This window comes from Syngnathus scovelli, chromosome 13 (genome assembly GCF_024217435.2).
Source record: "Syngnathus scovelli strain Florida chromosome 13, RoL_Ssco_1.2, whole genome shotgun sequence".
Taxonomy (NCBI): Eukaryota; Metazoa; Chordata; class Actinopteri; order Syngnathiformes; family Syngnathidae; genus Syngnathus; species Syngnathus scovelli.
In genome coordinates this window covers 1,663,025-1,685,806 of record NC_090859.1, presented here as the reverse complement: position 1 = coordinate 1,685,806, position 22,782 = coordinate 1,663,025, and the positions used below count along the sequence as shown (strand labels likewise).

Sequence of the window (22,782 nt, the reverse complement as noted above, 5' to 3'; positions counted from 1 at the left end):
ACATAAAGGACGATCGATGGATTTAATGATTTGGAGTGACAGATGGTTTGATAATATTATTGCTTATATAATAGTTATTTGATATATAATTTTATATCGTTATATGGGCCTGTGGAATATTTTTAAGTGCAAAATACGGTAGTCACTGTAGAGCTTGGATAGCAAAGTAAATTTATTGTTACTTCAAAGTACCGTAAATTTCGGACTACAAGCCGTGACTTTTTTCTCAAATTTTGAACCCAGCGGCTTATAGTCCGGTGCGTCTTATATAGCAGTGGTCCCCAACCTTTTTTGCGCCACGGACCGGTTACGTGTCAGAAATATTTTCACAGACCGGCCTTTATATAAATAAATCATACATTTCTATAAATAAATAATACATTCATAATAAATATATGAATACGATCAAATAAAATGATACGACTGGCATTAAAACAAGTACATATCAACGACATGAAAATAAAACTCACCATTCCGTTGAATTAGTGGAAGCACTGAGCTTGTTTATCAGAAACGACCCGGCGTAATCGGAGACAATGACACCCCAAGTGGTTAAGGGCCCTTCAAGAGCAGAAAGTCTCCATTCAGAAAAGGCAATGTTCAAGGTTCTTTGGTCAGCTTATATTCAGTTGTGCATGCTGAGTTTGATTGGTGATGAGTCTTTGGGGCGGGGCAAGTTCGCAGGAGAGTCTGATTCCATGGGAGTGGGTGCTGGGTCGGTGAGAGCTGGTTCCATGGGGTTGGGTGCTGATTATGGGCGATTCGATGTGCGGGGGCTTTTGTTTTCTGTCTTTCAGCCTTGACGATCATCTTTGGCTTGGCTGTCTCCCTCTGGCACCTGCTGGTTTTATCTCCAAGTGACCTTCCTGTGAACATTCTCCTCCATTCTTGCACATACACTGTCGCACCTCATCCATTCATCATTCTTTCAATTTTGTCATTTTGTACGTAATTATGTGAGCTTTTGGCTGTGACATCATCAATTTATTAATGTTCCCTGACTATGCAAAGTTTGTACTCACCACTTACCATGTTTTTGTTTGTTTGTTCTTTTGATCTCCATGTGCTTGCTTACGTCATTATATTCTTAGTTTAATCATGCTTTCAACCATATCTTTTCTTTGTTAGGCAAAATATTTCCCTCTGTCCAGAACGTTCAGTAGTAATCGAAAACTGGCGTCTAGCATTAGTCAACAGAAGATACAATCAAGTACTGAACATTTTTAGACGACTTTGGCAGTGTCCGTGATTTAGAAAATCATCAGGCATGCATTAAACAATTCCTTAAGGATCATTAAGCTATTCAGGCAATATATCAAAAAACATTTATTTCAAAGTGCTCAGAAATATATATCAGATCATAAAGTTATAAAAACCTTTCTCATTACCACTTATCAAAAATGTCTAGTTATGTCTTCTTTATTGATTTGGTGTGTAGGTATAATTATATGCTTAAAATGTTTCTTTTATTGATTTAATATGTGAATATACTTGTCTGCTTATGTACTTTATTCAATAAGGTTTGAGCATATCTGTTTTTGTAGCTAGGCAGGACTTTTTGTATTTCGACCCCATTCCTTCATTGGGAAAGGTGGCAAAAAAAGGTGATGTAACAAAGTGGTAAACATGCCCTTTCCCAACTTCTACTGCACGTGTTGCAGTCATGAAATTCTAAGTTAATTATTGTTTGAAAAATAAAATAAAGTTTATGAGTTTGAGCATTAGTCTTTGTAGTGTATTCAATTGAATATAGGCTGAAAAGGATTTTCAAATCATTGTATTTTGTTTTTATTTACATTTTACACAATTTTCCAACTTCAACCGAATCCGGTTTGTACATTTCTCAAGTAATTCAACTCATTCCAACATCTTTCTGCAGCATTCCCCCAGAAATTATTCAGTTTCTTCACCTTCACACGCAATTTCTCCAGAAATTGCATTTTATAGTTCTAAATATATTTTATATAATTGAAACATTTTTATCTATATATGTATTACATACATAGACAACCAGAACCGTGCCCACATTCTGTCATTCACACTTTAATCGTTTTTAGTGTTTTTCTGCATGATCTGCTGCATACGCTTGGGTAGCTACAGCCAAAATCTTATGATTTGATTTTTGATTGTTTCTACCAAGATAGGGGGGAATTCATTGTGGGAAACAAAATGCCGAAAGGATCTAGTCGTAATCTTGTAATTAGTGCCCACACTGCCCCTAAAAGGGCAAAACACATGTAGGATGGACCACATTTATTTTAATTCATTGTTTTTTTTTAAATTAATATTAGCTTTAGTTTATTTTTGTTTTATTTAGTTACTCATTTACTTTCTGGTTGTTCTTCAAGTCATACTATGGGTTTTCAAGGATTCAGGAATTTCTATCATACCAACACACATTTCCACTCCATGGCAAGAATTATGGTACCCAAGGTCCCATGTTAGCCCAGGACTAGTTCAAATAGATATACCGTATTTGCCGGTGTATAAGTCGACTTGGTGTATAAGTTGACCCCCTAAAATTCGACGGAAATTTACGATTTTATGATATATCCTTTGTATAAGTCGAGCTCAATTGTTGCATTATATTAAACTTCAAAATTCAATCAGAAATATGCGAAATTTATTGACGAAATGTGTTCAAATTCGCGAGTTTGTAGCGAGCGATCTATACGCCATTTTAAATATTATTTACTTCATGACCCTGTGATATTACGCGCCGAGAGAGACTAACAACAATGAACACTCTTAGAAACTGGTTTATCTTTAGTTAAGAAACTACAAATTATAATTATAAAGTGATTGCCGGTACATAGAGTTCAAAATTCGTCTTCATCGTCGCTACTTCCGAAAAGCTCGTTCCATTCGTTTTCGTTTAGTTTGTCGTCATAAAGGGCATCTTCTTGGTCTTCTCTATCCTGACAGCGTTCGGCGAATATTTTCTAAGTGCCAACGGCTCTTGCGCCATAAAGAGTCCGCCCCGGCTGGTTCCCCATGTCGGCCACCACAAGTTAAAATTCGGCCTCTTCCCCTGGAAGTCTGGCCAAGTTTGTCGAATATTTTCTAAGTGCCAACGACTCAACCGCCGTAAAGTGTCTGCCTCGGCTGGTTCCCCGTGTCGGCCACCACAAGTGAAAATTCGGCCTCTTCCCCTGGAAGTCCGGCCAAGTTTGGCGAATATTTTCTAAGTGCCAACGACTCAACCGCCGTAAAGTGTCCGCCTCGGCTGGTTCCCCGTGTCGGCCACCACAAGTGAAAATTCGGCCTCTTCCCCTGGAAGTCCGGCCAAGTTTGGCGAATATTTTCTAAGTGCCAACGACTCAACCGCCGTAAAGTGTCCGCCTCGGCTGGTTCCCCGTGTCGGCCACCACAAGTGAAAATTCGGCCTCTTCCCCTGGAAGTCGGGCCAAGTTTGGCGAATATTTTCTAAGTGGCACTGACTCAACCGCCGTAGAGTGTCCGCCTCGGCTGGTTCCCCGTGTCGGCCACCACAAGTGAAAATTCGGCCTCTTCCCCTGGAAGTCCGGCCAAGTTTGGCGAATATTTTCTAAGTGCCAACGTCTCAACCGCCGTTAAGTGTCCGCCTCGGCTGGTTTCTCCAGTCGGCCAGAACAAGTGAAAATTCGGCCTCTTCCCCTGGAAGTCTGGCCAAGTTTGGCGAATATTTTCTAAGTGCCAACGACATTCATTTAGACATGGCGATTGAATGTTTACTTACCGGTAGTTATTGTCGTTGCTTGACGCGCGATGACTCGCACATTCGCTCAATACCCAGTACTTCCCCCTAGCAGTCTTCGTCGCTGCCTGGCTTTCGATGTCCGTTATTGAGGTGAGAATATTTGAAATTGTTGCTGAGGATGCGTGTTAATGCGACGAACGCTTTATAATGATTCAGTTTCTCGCTGTTTGATGAGCCTGACGGACGCACACCCACGCACAATGAGATGCATGAGAAACGGCCTTGGTTACCATCACATTTGAAGCGATGAATACGAAGTTAAATTTTATGACTCGGTGTATAAGTCGAGGTCGATTTTGGATCGAAAAAGGTCGACTAATACACCGGCAAATACGGTAGTAGAAAAGACAAAACATGATAATCGATAAGGGAGCAATGCAGCAAAGGTGTGATGAGCGAGAATGAAAATGTAAGAGACTTGCACTTATTTGCAATATCATTTTGTGCTTGACAAAAAGAATAATGTGTTCTTAAGTGTAGTATAGGCATGAGAGCATGTTGGTAAGTTTATGTAGATGAAAACATTTTTTAGAAATCTTATCATAATTGTGGTTAGTTGTTTGTCAACCAGCCCTACTAACTTGTATTAAATCCATTCAACCACAATACATCGTCCATACTGATTGAAACCACACAAACATATTTTAACTGTGATCCAGATGTATACATTTATGTTTTTGTTTATAAACATTTAATGTGAGATGCTTGAAACAAAATATGGATGAATTGATTGAACCATGATGTCTTGCAATCATTTCAAAACAAACAAGTCATTACAGCAGGAAAAAGATGCATTTAATGACAACTAAGCCACAGCATTTAATTTCAAAAAATACAATGGGTAAATACTCTAGGAAGTATCCATGGTTTGCACACCTTCCTCCATCACATCCAGGTTCAGTGGTGTCACCAGTTTGGTCAAGACACCTGTTGTTCCCCTTTTGTACTTGTAGTCGCCAGTTCTATTGGGGGGTAAGCATATGAACCAATTGTATACATAATACAAAAACATTTCCATTCAAGTAAAAATATAAAATGGTATTTCAGGGTGTTATATAATTTCAGAGAAAAACGAGTTTTCAACTTCATTTTTTACACTGGTCAACATTTTTCAAGTTTTTATTCAGATGCACATAAAATTTGAGATGAATTACTTGTGCATATCTGCCTTTTTTGTGCCTGACATACTGAGAAAAATACATTTTTAAAAATCTGTGTAAAAAAAATACGATTTCCACGATTAAAATTTGCGTTTGCCCAGTATTTTTATAGATGACACCATCACACTATGTTGATCTTGTAAAACACACAAACATTTAAACATGACATGACAGCAAAACGTATTCTGTTCTGACCTGGAACCTTTCTTGTTAGCCTCATCATGGGGTCGGATGTAATCCACCTTATCAGTGGTGATCACACACAGATCTATGTTGCTGCCAGAACCCAGATCATTGAATATTCCTGCAGCGATGGCATCACGCACTAATGCCTTGGCATCCTTTTCCTACATAATGAATGCATTTGACCAATAACACCCACAACAAAAGTAGATTACTTTTTTATTTGATGTAATTAACAATTGCTTGACTTACCTCCATATCAGGTTTGTATCGGTCTTCGAAAACTGCTATAGCAGCCAGGGAACCAGAACCTTGTAAAAAGAACATATGGTATTAACCAAAGGGGGGTGGTTGAAGGGCAAGAGAAAGCGTTAAAATTGCACTACAATACTGTTTGAGAAACATTGAAACCTATACATGAAAATCAGGGCTCCAAACTCACTTTTCTTTACTAAAATCACAGTGGCCCCTAATCTGAAAGTTTAGGGCTGCAAGTAGAACATTGAAGGGTGCACATGAATCACAATTTGACTAAGATGTAAATATTCACATTTCCACTCATTTTTAATACATTATTGACGAATGGGGGGGAAATATGGAGCAGATTTTTGACAGTAAAAAAAATATTTTTAAAAAATTCAAAAAAATCGTATACAATATTCTGACTGCTGCCCTTTGCATCAATGAGCTCAAAAGGTGCTACACCGTTTCTGTACCACTTTCAGCCTGACATCTCCTTTACCATAAGAGATGTGCCTTGCTAAAAACTTCAGTTTTGTCTCATCTGTCTTCAGGACATTTTCCAATATGCTTTGCGGTTTGACAATATACACTGTGGCAAATTCCAGTCTCACATTTTTTGGGGTTTGCTTTCAACAGTGGTGTCCTCCATTGCTTTGGCCCAATCAACAATGGATGTTGCATTCTGACACTGATTGCCCTTTGAATTCACATGCATCTTCTTCTGTGGTTGTTACTGGTTACTATTCATATTATCCATCTCCACAATTTGTCATCCATTTTCTTCTTGGGGCCAGGTAGGTGGGCAACAGTCCTGTGAACCCCAAACTTCAAAATGACGAAACACCGTAGCCAAATCATCAACCTGCTTGAGAATGGTGTTATAACGTTTGCTTTTCACCTGCTTGGCTCTCATATTCTTTATCTCCTGATGCAACACACTTTCACTTTCTATGGTCCATGTTCTGTGTGGTACACTAGTGGTTGAACCATTTTGGAATAAGGGGATAAAATTTTACCACAAGCTTATGGGTGCTGCCTGCCAGGCAAAAAAGAAAATCGTTATGTACGTATATTGAGAGAAGCATAACACTTATTGCTTACAACAAAACCATAAAACCTGCTACTGATGGCTCATCTCGTAAGAAAATGTCACTTTGGCAAATTGTTTTCAATGACAGATTCAGACTTGCATGAACTCACTGACACTGTCACATCATACATCAGCTTTTGTGAGGATCTGTGTGTGCAGACTAAGACCTTCTGCACGTACAACAACGACAAACCTTGGTTTACACCGAACCTTAGGAGGCTGCGCAAAGTCAAGGAGGAGGCCTACAGGAGCGGCGACCGGGACCTGTTCAAGCAGATCAGAAACACACTGAACCGAGAGGTCAGGAAAGCCAGGAGGTGTTACGGGGAGAGCCTGGAGAGACACCTCTCTGCCAATCCTGATCCCTCAACAGTGTGGAAAGGCCTGCAGAGCATCACGGGCTTCAAGAAACGAACCCCCCGTCCTGTGGAGAGCCCAAGGCTCGCTGACCAGCTAAACAGGTTCTACTGCAGGTTTGATCGGTCCTCCCACACAACGGGACCTCCTGCAGCACAATCTACACAATCCACATACTCACCTCCCCCCACAACTGCTCTGTCCACACCTCCATCACCGTGGTCACCGACTCTCTCTCTTGCAGAGGCCGCGCCCGCACTCCAGATTCGTGAGGAGGAAGTGCGCCAGATGTTCCGGAGACAAAAGATCAGGAAGGCACCGGGCCCAGACGGCGTGTCACCTTCCTGCTTGAAAGTCTGCGCTGAGCAGCTGGCGCCCACCTTTGCACGGATCTTCAACCGTTCCCTGGAGCTGTGTGAGGTGCCCTCGTGCTTCAAGAGCTCCACCATCGTTCCAGTGGCCAAGAAGCCCGCCATCACAGGTATGAATGACTATAGACCTGTTGCACTGACATCTGTGGTCATGAAATCTTTCGAGAGGTTAGTACTGAACCACCTGAAGGATGTCACGGGCCCCCTGCTGGACCCCCTCCAGTTTGCCTACCGGGCAAACAGGTCGGTGGATGATGCGGTCAACATGGGACTGCACTACATCCTGCAACACCTGGACACCCCAGGAAAGTACGCCAGGATCCTGTTTGTGGACTTCAGCTCGGCGTTCAACACCATCGCTCCTGACATCCTCCAACAGAAGCTCATCCAGCTTGCGGTGCCTGCCTCCACCTGTCAGTGGATCACCAGCTTCCTGACCAACAGGAGACAGCGTGTGAGGCTGGGGAGCATCACATCTGACACCCTGACCACCAACACTGGAGCCCCTCAGGGATGCGTCCTCTCCCCACTGCTCTTCTCCCTCTACACCAACGATTTCTCCGCAAGTGACTCTTCCGTGAAGCTCCTGAAGTATGCAGACGACACCACTCTCATCGGACTGATCCAGAACGGTGATGAGACTGCGTACAGACAGGAGGTGGAGCGGCTGGTCCACTGGTGCAGCCAAAACCACCTGGACCTGAACCCGCTCAAGACCGTGGAGATGACAGTGGACTTCAGGCGAGGCCCTTCACCACTTTCACCCCTCACTATCCGCAGTAATACTATTCTCTCCACAGACACCTTCAAGTTCCTGGGAACCACAATCTCTCGGGACCTGAAATGGACCGGCCACATAGACTCTGTCCGGAAGAAGGCCCAGCAGAGGCTGTACTTCCTGAGACAGCTCAAGAAGTTCAACCTGCCACGGGAGCTGCTGAAGACCTTCTACACTGCCATCATCCAGTCTGTCCTCTGCACCTCCATCACTGTCTGGTTTGGATCGGCCTCCAAACAAGACAAGCACAGACTGCAACGGACAATAAGGACTGCAGAAAAGATAATTGGAATCAACCTCCCATCTATCCAAGACTTGTACCTGTCCAGGACCAGGAAACGTGCAAGTAACATCTCAACAGACCCTTCGCACCCAGGTTGCAGCCTGTTTGAACTACTCCCCTCCGGACGCCGTTATAGAGCTCTGTACACTAAAACCAGCAGACACAGAGACAGCTTCTTCCCCCAGGCTGTCGCTCTGATGAACTCACACCACTCTTAGAGTCTCAGAGTCATTACTGTGCAATAACATCCCGCTTGCCACACCTTTTTTGTCTACACTGTTTGGACTATGTGTCCTCTCTGCATCCATTGCAGCCTGGTCATCCTAGAAGAGGGACCCTCCCATCTGTGGTCTCTTCTCAAGGTTTCTCATTTCCCCTAGCTGGAGTTTTGAGTTTTTCCTTGCCCTCTTGGGAGTTTAAGATCAGGGGGTGTTTGAGAATATCTTTCGTTCTTCACATGTCCTGAGTGTTGTTGTTAGTCACCTAAATGTTGAACAGAGGCTGTGATTTACCGAAGTCAAATTCCTTGTTTGGCATGCTCAAACATGGCGAATAAAAAACTCGAATCTTGAATAAACCTATTGTCAATATTGACAATGCAGAATTGGGAGTCTACTGCCCAGGCAGTGTGGATTTTGGGGACATCTCAAGCCAAACAAGATCGCAGCTGAAGCGGTAGCAGTTGCGATGGGCTTGCTCTCTTTATACAGTTATCGCGTGAACTCCCGTAATCTTGCCGGTTCAGCTGTCCGCACATGCACCACCAACGCACCGCAGTGGATGTGCATTGCAGTCGTACGTTCTTCCGTACAGACACAGCAACACACCCATTCCACAGTCAGTGTGAATTAGGCGTTCACCACTGACTGCTGTTGTTTTGTTTTGGGCAGCAAGTACTTAAATAATAGAAGGAATGGATGGGATAATAAATTGTAAAAAGAATCGTTTGTGATACCCCTAACCATGTCAATCAAGCACACAAACTGGGTGAGACCCTCAACTATGCTTACCTGTTAGAAAAACAATTGTTGACAAATATAACCATCCATGGGGTGAATGAGTCAAAAATATTATTAAAATCTCATTTTCACCTGATACCGAAGAACTGCAAATTTCTGCCCCAATTTCAGGGATCAATGTAGGTCATAGTTCCTTAAATATATCTGCCTTTCACACATTTTAACAATTCATTGGCAAGTGAAATAGTAACAGCATTTATACAAGGGGACATATTCATGTTTCTGTTGTGGTTGTTGAAACTGACCCATGGTGACATATGGAAGCTTGTCTGTAGAGCCATGAGGGTAGATGCTGTAAAGATGAGGACCGTTACAGTCCACTCCACCAAGAACCAGAGATGCACCAATGTAGCCCTGATATCTGAATTGAAAAAAAAAGGATAAAAAACATCTGTATTTGATTCAAACGAGAGTTTGGTATATTGTATACAGTAATCCCTCGCTACTTCGCGGTTCACCATTGCGGCCTCGGTGCATAATGGATTTTTATGAAAACAAATACTGTCAAACCTCGGTTTTCGAAAGTCCCGGTTCTCGAACAAATCGGAATCCGAACGAAAAATTCGAGATTTTTTTGCTTCGCTTGTCGAACAAAAATTCGGCGGTCTAACCTCGCGAGATGAGCCGAGAGGACCCGAGAAAACCTGACCGCACAGCCCGGATGCCGACAGACTCCGTTCGTTGTTATTGTATTTTCGTTGCTTTGAGGATTGTATTAACCCAGTGCTTCTCAATAATTTTGTGTGATAATTGTTGGCAATATTCAGCCCGTTTTACGCTGAAAAACCTCAAGCATCTTATCAGTGTGACTGGGGTGCAATGACTTTATAAGTGCCGCCTTAATTTATTTGGCTTTATACTGTCCGCTGCCAACATTGTAAGGCACTGTAAACACACCGGTCTTTCCTCATCCCCCATCGTAGTCGTACTGAAGCCGAGCGCTACGTACGCTTCATCATATTTCCTTGTCTTAGCTTTTGTGTGACTCTCAATTCTCTTATCTCCGTCTCTCCCCGCCGTTCTTTTCAACCCTGTTCAATATTTTTCCATGGTGTCCCACTGCATTTTTTATCGCCTGCTCTGTCTGTGCTGTGTGTGCGTATGTTCCGTGCACTCTACTCTGTAGAGTGAATAGTGCGCACACTCTTACAGTGATACCGCCACTCCCACCTCCTGCAAGGGATGTATAATTACCCTTTAATCTAGTACAGCCAAAAGAAAAGTATGTTCCCGGTGTCACACACACCTTGGTATCGCACCGCGCCCCCTGGCCCCACTATTTGAGAAGGACTGTATTAACCCCTAATCATGCCTCCAAAGAAAGCAAGTGGGAGCAGTAAAGCCATCCTAAAACACAAAGACGCTCTTAAAGCAAAGCGACAGTGAGCGCCCGGCGCACTGCAGTTACGCGATCGGACCAAAATAAGCTCCCTGCGCACTTAGGTCCACTTAAATTTTGGAAAGTACATCAGGACTTTAAAAATATTTTCTAAATTTTAGCGACGGCTCTGTCACAATAATGCGACCAGCGCGGTGCAGTTGGGCAGTCGGCGGCGCGCTACGGTTGCGCGTTCAGCGGTGCGCTGCAGTTGCACGATCGGACAGAAATGCGCAAATGAAAAAATGCTTAAAAAAGGCGTTTTTGTTTTCGTCTTGGAACGGATTCAAATTGTTTCCATTATTTGTAATGGGAAAAATAGATTTGGAATTCCGAAACATCTTCTGGAACGGATTGTGGTCGAAAACCAAGGTTTGACTGTATTGCAGATACATTCGGTGCATAGTAGCATAAAGCTATTTAAGAAAGTATTGCAATATACAAATAAAAGTGTTTAAAAGTATAATGTAGTGTTTAAAAATAAAATTATAAAAGTCTTGTGTGGATGCTCTTGCGCTGGATGTGTCACGTTTACACTTTAAAATGGCGAGCCGGTCAGCAAGCTCGTGCCTTGCGGGTATCTCGTTACAGCGGGTCAGGCAAACGAGAATCGGGTGGCAGGCGTGCGTGCCAAAGCAGACAAAACGGTGAGGACTGACGATTAGCAGTTCCATATTGGCGACGCGCGCCTCAGTGGTATAGCGCGGAGGGTGCGTGAGCCAACCAGCAGGGCAAGAGCGGAGACGTGACACAGCCACGCACGAAGGAAAAATTCACCACTGTGCCGAAACTGTTGAGACAATGGCCATGAGCCATGATAGCGTGGGGTGTGCACTGAGGACAAGCGCCGGGTATGCGGCTAACTGCCGCGCACGTAGGAAAAAAGCACTGTCGTCCAGGATTTCGGACAGCGGCCAGTAATGAGCACGAATAGGGCGGAGCGTGCCTCTGAGCAATGTACTGATGCCCTCGCGCTGGGCCGCGTCAGCACGCAAGAGCAGAGAGGAGCCAGACACGTTTATGCTTCAAAAAGGTTCATAAAAGTCTTGTGTGAATATTGTAACAATATATTTACTATTATTTATTTTTATTTAAATAAATAATAATGTTTCTGAAAGTCAATTTGACTTAAATTTTTTTTACAAGTGTTTAAAAAATACTAAAAAAGGGTTTAAAAAAAAAACTGTATAAAACTACAATAATCGTTCGTAAAAGTCTTGTGCGGATATTGTAGCAATATATTTACTGTTATTCATTTTGTTATTTATTTAAATACAGAATGTTTAGGAAAATCAGTTTGACTTTAAAATGTCTACAAGTGTTTAAAAATATAAAAAAGTGATTAAAAGTACAATAAAGTTGTTAAAAATACAATAAAGATTCATAAAAGTCTTGTATGGATATTGTAACAATATATTTTCTGTACATCGCGGGTTTTCACCTATTGGAACCAATTATCTGCGATAAACGAGGGATCACTGTAATGATAATGCCCATGCCATATACCTGAAAAGCATTTGCTTGAACATGCGGTTAGCGGTGGCCACACGGGGCAGTCGGCCTGTGGAGAGGGCGTGTAGCTCCAGATTGGAGGAAATTATCTGAGTGGTCATTTCTGTGTCTGCAGCTGTTCCTGCTCCACAACAACTGCATAAGAAACGTTAGACAACAGGCTGACGTTTCATTTCAGATGTAACAGCTCAAGTAAAGGGGGAAAAAATGCTCATTAAAGGCCCCATAAAAACAAAATGCATTTCCCCTGTTAGATGCATGAAATTGGTCAAAATAACTTCAGGTTGTGTTCAGGTTTGACATCAATGCAGTTTGTCGACTAGGACATGCAATAGATGATGAAATACAAAAGACAAAAAAAAAATAAGCCACTCATATTTAGATGTCAATGTGACCTAGGCTACGTTCACACTGCAGCGAAATTCCGATTATTTTGCGCATATGTGACCTGTAACAGATTTTGTCCGAATGGTTCAATTTCATGTTTATTTATTTTTATTTTAATCTGTCACTTTCATATGTGGTATAAGATCAGATAAGTAGAGCTGTAGTCAACTCAAAAAAATCTTGGTCAACTTTCAGTTGTCCAACTTTTCAACCATACCATTCGCCACGGGAGCATTAAAAAAAAGGCATTTATCTCTAACTTAATTGAAGTCAGCTACAGCTCTTTTTCTCCGCCAGCATTAAGACCTGCAGTGTGAACTTAGCTATTGTGGCATTTTTAGTTAGCTGACTGCCCACAAGAAAACAAAGATGGGTCATTAATTCTGCATAAATGCAATGATTCAGATGTTGACTCAACCTACAGTCTCTTAACCCCTTACCATTCCTGCTGTGTGTGCTTGCGCATGTCTGATTTAACTGCTCACTGAGCCCTCAGATATAATTGAGTCACCTTGTGGCTACTTGCCAGCCATGTGATACACCATTTAAAAGAACTGAGCTCCTGGAGAATTTGAAAAATAACATTTTAAGATATACAGTATTCCCTTGCCACTTTGCGCGTTACCTTTTGCAAATGCATTACTTCGTGGGTTTATAAGTGAGAACGACGTTTCAGCGCGTAGTGTGCCTCTGAGCAATGTGCGTCACTGCGGACGTGATTGAGTTCAAGCGCAGGAGGCGACAGCCGGCCACACGTGAGGCAAGACGCACCAACCGGTGCAGAAGGAGTCGAGACACATGACAACATCACGCGTTTGCTCTTTTATTTACTGTAAAGGTACAATACATGCACAGAACAGCGGTTAAGGGAATGGGAAAGGTTTTGTATTGGGGAGGGTTTAAACGCTTTAATATTGTGTACTGGACCCCATTGCAACAGGAGATTTATGCGCAACCGTGATTCACTTTGGTTTCGTTATGCATGATGCCCCCCCCGGTTAGCATAATGTGGTATTTCTGAAGGTGAACACTTCATGTTTGAAATGTCATTTCATCCATGCATCCATCCATTTTCTATACCGCTTGTCACCACGGGGGTCGCGGGCGTGCTGGAGCCTATCCCAGCAGCCATCGGGCAGGGGGACAACCTGAACTGTTTACCAACCGATCGCAGGGCACAAAGACAAACAACCATCCGCACTCACACTTAGAGGCAATTTGGAGTGCTCAATTGGCCTACCAAGGAGGAAATTGGAGTGGCCGGAGAAAACCCGCATGGTCATGGGGAGAAGATGCAAACTCCACACAGGGTCAGGAGGTGGAATCGAACCCGCACCCTCCCAACTGTGAGGCAGACATGCTAACCAGTGTGCTACCGTGCCGCCCGAAATTTCATTTCAATGTGTTCAAAATAATACGTATATATACACCGTTTCTACTTTGCAGAATTTCATTTTTAGCAGGTGGTTTTGGAACGGATCCCCTGTGATAAACGAGGGATCACTGTTATCATATCTGCAGGCTCAGCGAGCACTTAAATCAGACAAGTGCAAACACACAAAACAGGAATGGTGAGGGGTTAAAGCACTAAAGTCTAAATCCAATCACTTACTAAATATTAGGTGAGATGTAGTGTATCTTGGAGCAGTTCTTGTCTGCCACTACCATGCCCTCAGTGGCTCGAGTATCAGCTCCAAGGACAACGCCATCCTTAAAAGACAATGACAAAAGTTTTCAATTCTGTTAATCCATCACTGGTGGTGGGGTGTGTGTGTGGGGGGGGGGGGGGGGGGGGTATGTATGTAGCATAAACAGGGATGTAAATAATTTTTTTGTGTAATTCTAAGAGGTCAACTTGGAGTGGTTTCATTTAAATATCAATATATAGCGTGATAGACACTTGATCAATAGAAATTGGACCCGATAAAATTCGATAACTTCTTTCTAATGAACAACGGCCAAACAAGTGTAATACATAGCCATATGCACATGACAACATAGGCTGCGCTGAGATGTATCAGTCCGCATAAGAAAGTAGGTCTAAACACTACAATGTATGCAACAAATTTCATGTTTTCATGAATGTGTAGACCATCAAAATCTGCTCTTTTTTTTTAAGCAAACTCAATGTCTTCTCCAAATTTTACACATTTGAAAAGAGTCCAGGCTTGAACGCAAATACGAACTTTTTCACCCAAGTTGTAGCGCAACAGAAAATAAATGTTTTATTCTTTTTTTCCCTAGAGGGTTAAGCAACTTTACTTATGATTTGCTAGGAAGAGTGTTTAGGCCACTCAGATAAGGTTTTATTTATTGTATTTTTTTCTAGCGGGTTAAGCAGATCTTCTTATGATTTGCTAGGAAGGGCCAATCAGATGAATCTTCTAAAACAAGTGTGCAAAAGTATGACCCTGTAAAGCTGCAAAAATGGAACAACATTGGACATTCAAAAATTCATAACTCTTTTCCTGTTCAATTTAGATGATGGCGGCAGATAACTTTGTTATACGTCTTGGGGTGCTACACGTCCCAACCAATTTTTGTAGGCCTACGGACCAGGATTATTTTTTATTTTTCCACTCCAGGTGGCGCTAGAGAGCCACATTGTTTCATTGTTTGTGAAGACTTCAAAATATTCGGAATTTTTACCATAGCTGATGTGTACAAAGTTTAGTGATTTTATGCATGTTTTTGGAGAAAAATAAATGTCCATAGGTGTGATTGGGAACGAGAATCTAACAGAACCAGTTCAAAGGTGAAATGTACCCAACTGTAGTCATGCACTACAAATCTGTAATGTCCTAGAATGCAAATTATTCATTCGGGGACCTTTATCAAACATGAGATTGAAATGTGATTAGACTAATTAATTACCGTATTTGCCGGTGTATTAGTCGACCTTTTTCGATCCAAAATCGACCGAAAAAAATCGACCTCGACTTATACACCGAGTCATAAAATTTAACTTCGTATTCATCGCTTCAAATGTGATGGTAACCAAGGCCGTTTCTCATGCATCTCATTGTGCGTGGGTGTGCGTCCGTCAGGCTCATCAAACAGCGAGAAACTGAATCATTATAAAGCGTTCGTCGCATTAACACGCATCCTCAGCAACAATTTCAAATATTCTCACCTCAATAACGGACATCGAAAGCCAGGCAGCGACGATGACTGCTAGGGGGAAGTACTGGGTATTGAGCGAATGTGCGAGTCATCGCGCGTCAAGCAACGACAATAACTACCGGTAAGTAAACATTCAATCGCCATGTCTAAATGAATGTCGTTGGCACTTAGAAAATATTCGCCAAACTTGGCCAGACTTCCAGAGGAAGAGGCCGAATTTTCACTTGTTCTGGCCGACTGGAGAAACCAGCCGAGGCGGACACTTTACGGCGGTTGAGACGTTGGCACTTAGAAAATATTCGCCAAACTTGGCCGGACTTCCAGGGGAAGAGGCCGAATTTTCACTTGTGGTGGCCGACACGGGGAACCAGCCGAGGCGGACACTTTACGGCGGTTGAGTCGTTGGCACTTAGAAAATATTCGCCAAACTTGGCCGGACTTCCAGGGGAAGAGGCCGAATTTTCACTTGTGGTGGCCGATACGGGGAACCAGCCGAGGCGGACACTTTACGGCGGTTGAGTCGTTGGCACTTACAAAATATTCGCCAAACTTGGCCGGACTTCCAGGGGAAGAGGCCGAATTTTCACTTGTGGTGGCCGACACGGGGAACCAGCCGAGGCGGACACTTTACGGCGGTTGAGTCGTTGGCACTTAGAAAATATTCGCCAAACTTGGCCCGACTTCCAGGGGAAGAGGCTGAATTTTCACTTGTGGTGGCCGACACGGGGAACCAGCCGAGGCGGACACTTTACGGCGGTTGAGTCGTTGGCACTTAGAAAATATTCGCCAAACTTGGCCGGACTTCCAGGGGAAGAGGCCGAATTTTCACTTGTGGTGGCCGACACGGGGAACCAGCCGAGGCAGACACTTTACGGCGGTTGAGTCGTTGGCACTTAGAAAATATTCGACAAACTTGGCCAGACTTCCAGGGGAAGAGGCCGAATTTTCACTTGTTCTGGCCGACATGGGGAACCAGCCGGGGCGGACTCTTTATGGCGCAAGAGCCGTTGGCACTTAGAAAATATTCGCCAAACGCTCTCAGGATAGAGAAGACCAAGAAGATGCCCTTTATGACGACAAACTAAACGAAAACGAATGGAACGAGCTTTTCGGAAGTAGCGACGATGAAGACGAATTTTGAACTCTATGTACCGGCAATCACTTTATAATTATAATTTGTAGTTTCTTAACTAAAAATAAACCAGTTTCTAAGAGTGTTCATTGTTGTTAGTCTCTCTCGGCGCGTAATATCACAGGGTCATGAAGTAAATAATATTTAAAATGGCGTATAGATCGCTCGCTACAAACTCGCGAATTTGAACACATTTCGTCAATAAATTTCGCATATTTCTGATTGAATTTTGAAGTTTAATATAATGCAACAATTGAGCTCGACTTATACAAAGGATATATCATAAAATCGTAAATTTCCGTCGAATTTTAGGGGGTCGACTTATACACCAAGTCGACTTATACACCGGCAAATACGGTACATATCCCGTATTTAATTATTATTAACCATCTATTTTCTGAACTGCCTATCCTCATAAGGTGACTGGGGAGGGTGCAGTAAAATTGTAGTCTGCGGCAGCTCTGCGCATTATTGGACAGCAGTTTCGGTGAAATCACATAATCTCATTCAAATCCGTAAATTATAAATCCATTAATATGCCATGCCAAATCAAACAAGTGAACAAATTATGGCTCATTCGTCCCCAGCACTAGCGACATGAAGTTTCTCTGTCGCTAGTACTGGGCACATTTCTGGGCAGGTTTCTCTGTCGCACCGAAGTGCGCGTGCTTCAATATGCACAAACTTCAATCGTAGGTCATTGCATTCTTGGAGGTCACCACTACATAGCACCAAAAGCTACACGTGTAAGTGTGAGTGCCTGTTCTTAGTCATTTATCCACTCACCTTGAACACCACACCGCAGATAGTAGTTCCAGTTTTACGAGCAGCAGGCAAATAACAGCCAACTTCATCCGCTTTTAATGCCAGGAAGCCATTTCTACAAAAGAAAAGAAAAAATATATATCTTAAATATATTTTTTCCACTTATGATACATTTGGATAGAAGAAGCAAGTCAAAGCACTTTACCAAAAAAGCAAGTCAAGTTGCTTTGCTTTGTGGAAGCAAGTGAAAGGTCATATCATAAAATATTTACTTATAAAGTTATATTATATAAAGTTATAAAAGCACAACATACCGTATGCTGGAGTGGTGCTCAAATGTTTTTCACTGATCAAGAAAAATATAGCTAATCATTCTAGAAATTAAATGAGCACAATGAATGTATGCATTTCTAAAATACAAAAAATAAAACCCAGCAAATTAAAAGTGATATACAAGCATGTAAATATCTTTTTCTACAGTATAATCACTGCTCTCCTAAATAAACCCACCCCACATGTCCAGTAAATGTGCTCCGGCCAGCACTCACGCTCTTACACTGGTGAATAGTGTTGTTTGTGAACGGGTAACTTCTTTCGTCATTGGTTCTTTTTGCAATTCAATTGAGTGCAACCAATGCGCTATGACAAAACCTCTCGTTCACGAATGAGTCTGAGTGAACGACTGAACGGCCTGACTTTCCCGCTTGCGAACGAGTCAGTGATTTACCAGCCTTTCCCAAGACTCAATGGATAAGTTAGTGCAGTGTTTCCCAACCAGTGTGCCGCGGCACACCGGTGTCACGTGAGAGATGTTCCGTGGGAAATTGTCCAACATTAAATACCGAGCGAATTGTAACAGGATTACCAAACCACAGGTCAGTTTCCGCAAGGCTAATCGTGCATGCGTGGCAAATCGGAGAATTTTGAGATTTCATGTTGTGGCATCGGCACATACTCAATTTATGTGTGTGTTGCTGTTAGTGTTGGCTCGTGAGTGAACGATTCGTTCAAAAAAAGGTTGGGAAACACAGTGAATGTGTTGCATCTCCAGGAGTGAACAATTCAATGACCGAAGGAGAACTATACAGGCCAGTTCAGTCTGTAAACGTAGATTTGCGATTCGCCGAGGAAGAACGGGACATCTCACCGAAAGAGTACTCCTTTCGTGCTGTTCGCTTTCTCTAAGCTAACAGCTAATGTTGCGCCCATCCAAAAACTGGAGGCAACTTGCAAGCGTATGAACAAACGAAGCTTGTGGCAGACTGTCTTTTGCCTGCACATGAAAGAGGTTTATGTTCCCCCTAACATTATTACATTATTCTGTTTACTGCAATTTCACATTATATTGCTGGTTTGACCATATTTAACATGCACCCAACATACATGAAAAGGCTGACTCATCCTGTCTAAAACTAGATCATCGCCGAGAAAATGTAGGGAACAGGCATAAAAAGAATTAACTGTTTTTATAGTCTGTGGTTATGTATCATAACATGTCGATTCACAGCCAACGTTGCTTACCTTTTACAGTTCTCAAAAGCGAATCCACCTAGGGTTGACAAGTTAGCCGCAAACGTCGCCATCTTCTTGTTGCTCTGCCGAATGGCGAAAATGTCTTCTTCTTCCAGCAATATGCAAAATTCATAATGAGGCTCAGGCACATACCGCCACCTACTGTACAGAGTGTCTAGTATCCATGTCTTCGGCTTCTTACTCGTCGTCTTCGTCTATGAAACAAAGGCGGATTGTTGAAAACAACCATGTGCATACCGGCCCCTGTACAAGAGAATAAGTCATAATGAATTTTGTCATAAATTGACGTTTTCTGCTGTGACATATTGCTCCTGATACATTTTATTCCTGCTGGTTGTGTTATTGTGGGTAGAGATGCCCAGGATGCATAAGTTACGAACCCTTTAAGTATCCTTTGAGGTTTTGTTTTTGCTCTGTCACAGAAAAAAGAAATCATATTTTAATAATAATAATGTAATAATTTGTTCTTTGTTGGGGCGGCTCGGTAGCGCACTGGTTAGCACTAGTGTGCTGCATTCCAGTTCTTTTAGGCGAACTGAATCTTTAGAATCAGTTCACTCAAAAGATTCGTTCAAACAAATCGTTCTATTCCTGACACCTAATGGTTAAAGTTATATGAAAGGAAAAAAAAATAACGAATCACTGGGGCTGGTTCCAGGGGGGTGCTCGCTCTCGCGCGGGCTCGCTCGCTCTCGCTCTTCTCTCTTTTGGGGGAGGTTTTTTACATCCATGCCTGGGGCCACTCAACTTTTTGGAAAGACTTCACTCTGACATCGGTTGAATAAAATATTTTCCCAATCAGCCGTGGGTCTCTGAAGTGTTCATTCGTCGGGAAACAGCCACCGATCACCGAGTGTTTTTTGGAGACCAGCGAAGCAGCAAAAACCATATACCACAGTGCTATTATACTATTAACAAGGAATAAAACAGTAGACAAGTTTTAACATAAATGTTTATTAAAATAATATAATAAATTCACGACTCGTTCGTGAACGGGAAGTTACGTCACTGACTCGTAAAGTCCCTCCTCCATCTAACGCTCGCTGGCGCTGCTGATTGGTCTTGACGAGTGAGTGAGTGAGTGAGTGAGTGAGTGAGTGAGTGAGTGAGTGAGTGAGTGAGTGAGTGAGTGAGTGAGTGAGTGAGTGAGTGAGTGAGTGAGTGACAGATAGCATTACTGCTATGCTATTGCCAGCCGACATATGTTATGCCGACATTGATGTTTTAATTTTGTATTTGTTGGCTTGGTGTTATTATACCGAATGTGTTTGTGTTTGAATAAAAGGTTGAAAAAAAAAAAAAAAAAAACAACGTTATGCCGACGTTTGTAATTTTGGGGGACACCAACTCAAAACAACGTAAAATACATATACATATTGTCATATAAAGCAGTTAACCAAATGTCTGATTTTTATATTTTGATTGGCGAATATAAAAACAAGGAATAAAACACCAGACAAATGTTTATAATAATAATAATAATAGTACTGAAGGAATGAGGTCGAAATACAAAAAGTCCTGCCTCGCTACAAAAACAGATATGCTCAAACCTCATTGAATAAAGTACATAAGCAGACAAGTATGTTCACATATTAAATAAATAAATAAAAGAAACATTTTAAGCATATAATTATACCTACACACCAAATCAATAAAGAAGACATAACTAGAGATTTTTTGATAAGTGGTGATGAGAAAGGTTTTTATAACTTTATGATCTGATATATTTCTGAGGACTTTGAAATAACAAATGACTTTTGATATATTGCCTAAATAGCTTAATGACCCTTAAGGAACTGTGGAATGCATGCCTGATGTTTTTTTCTCTGAATCATGAACACAGCCAGAGTCGTCTTGACCGTTCAGTACTTGATTGTATCTTATGTTTTGACTAATGCTAGACGCCAGTTTTTGATTACTACTGAACGTTCTGCACAGAAGGAAATATTTTGGCCTAACAAAGAAAAGATGATTGGAAACATGATTAAACTAAGAATATAATGACGTAAGCAAAGACATGAAGTATCAAAAGCACAAACTTTACATAGTCAGGTAAGAGCAATAGATTAATGATGTCACAGCCAAAAGCTAACATAAATTCGCACAAGATGACACAATTGGAAGAATGAGGTACGATAGTGTATGTCCAAGATTGAAGGAGAATGTTCACAGGAAGGTCACGTGGAGATAAAACCAGCAGGTGCCAGAAGGAGCCACCCGAGAACTCGGCCAAAGATGATCGCCAAGGCCGAGAGACGGGATGGAAGACAACAGCCCCCTCCACACACACACACACCAACAGCCCCCCACCAACACACCGAATCGCCCATAACCAGCACCATGGAAGCAGACTCTCCTTCGAACTTGCCCCACCCCGAAGACTCATCGCCCATCAATCCCGGCCCACAATGTGCTACTGAATATAAAACTGATCTAACAACCTTGGACTTTGCCTTTTCTGAATGGAGACTTTCCGCTCTTGAAGGGCCCAGCGCTGTATTGTACTTTCCTGAAAACAGAGCTTTTTGAAGAAGAATTGTGATTGAACTCAACCAATCTGTCTAAGTCTAATTTCTGCTTCAGTGTCTTTGCATTTTCCTAAATCTGAAGAAATCAAACGAGCACGCAGTGAGTAAATTGGATAACAGGTGATTGGCAAAGGCTTTTACCGTGAGGCGCAGATAACGCACTCCCTAAATTGTGGACAAAATCCAACAGTACATCTCAAACCAGCAATCTAATGTGAAACTGCAGTCGATATATTGGATAATAGCATTTAGGCATTTTGTTTGCATACACGTTATTTAAAACCTACTAGAAGTAAATCGTAAATCTATATTCTGGCTTACATAGTTCACGCTAGGAGACGCAACACGTTCACTGACTGATCCGTTGATGCACGGAAAGGCAGTTCACCCAATGACTAGTTCGCGAACGGGAAAGTGAGGATTCGTTCCCTCACTGATCCGTTCTCGCGATGAACTGGCAATGTGATTCACTCAGTGAGTGATTCACTGAGTGATTCGTTCACTCACAGATTCGTTCGTTGATGAACGGGAAATGCAATTCACGACTTGTTCGTGAACGGGAAGTTACGTCATTTTCTTCGTTTTGTTTTACGTCGAGGTGGCAGCAGCTTCACTGGACATTACTGACACCTACTGGTTGAAGTTATATGAAAGAAAAGAAAATGTTCTTTTTGAACGGATCGTTCACTCACGAGCCAACACTAGTTAGCACGTCCGCCTCACAGTTAGGAGGGTGCCGGATCAATTCCACCTCCAATCAGGGCCGGTTCTAGGAATGCACATAAGAGGGGGCAGTCAGAAATGTGAAGGGGGCATGTTCTTTTTTTTTTTTTTTTCAAACACATTTTTAACACTGTTAAGTGTTTTCTTCACGGCAGTTGTTAGCTGTGTGTCCAGATCTCAACCTGGAGAAGTGGAATGCACAGGCCTCGACACTAAGACCTGTGCAGCTTGGGTGTCCCACCTGAAGACTAACGCTTCTGCTGGTATAGCTCTTAGGGTCACTGAGGCACGAAAGCCCCCTGACCACAATAAGGTGGCAATCCCTCAGGGGGGAACTGAAAAATAAATGAAAAGTAAAATAAAATATCCTTCATCCAGATTTTAACAACCAAGCAACAACCAATTTCAACAACATAACATTACAGAGGTGCGGGGCTTCACGTAGGGGTCCGGCAGACAGCGCTCATTTGTCCTCAGT

At 42.4% G+C, this 22,782-nt stretch overlaps 1 protein-coding gene across 1 annotated transcript; it reads right to left on the bottom strand.

The window, feature by feature from the left end:
• Positions 1-4,512: 4,512 nt before the first annotated feature.
• psmb7 (proteasome 20S subunit beta 7) lies at positions 4,513-19,210 on the bottom strand. Its single transcript, XM_049738743.1, has 8 exons — positions 19,042-19,210; positions 17,542-17,635; positions 14,113-14,210; positions 12,108-12,248; positions 9,469-9,584; positions 5,335-5,393; positions 5,095-5,246; positions 4,513-4,701 (listed from the first exon to the last, which is right to left on the bottom strand). The coding sequence occupies exons 1-8, from the start codon at positions 19,101-19,103 to the stop codon at positions 4,590-4,592; spliced, it is 834 nt and encodes a 277-aa protein (XP_049594700.1). The 5' UTR covers positions 19,104-19,210; the 3' UTR covers positions 4,513-4,589.
• Positions 19,211-22,782: the final 3,572 nt, after the last annotated feature.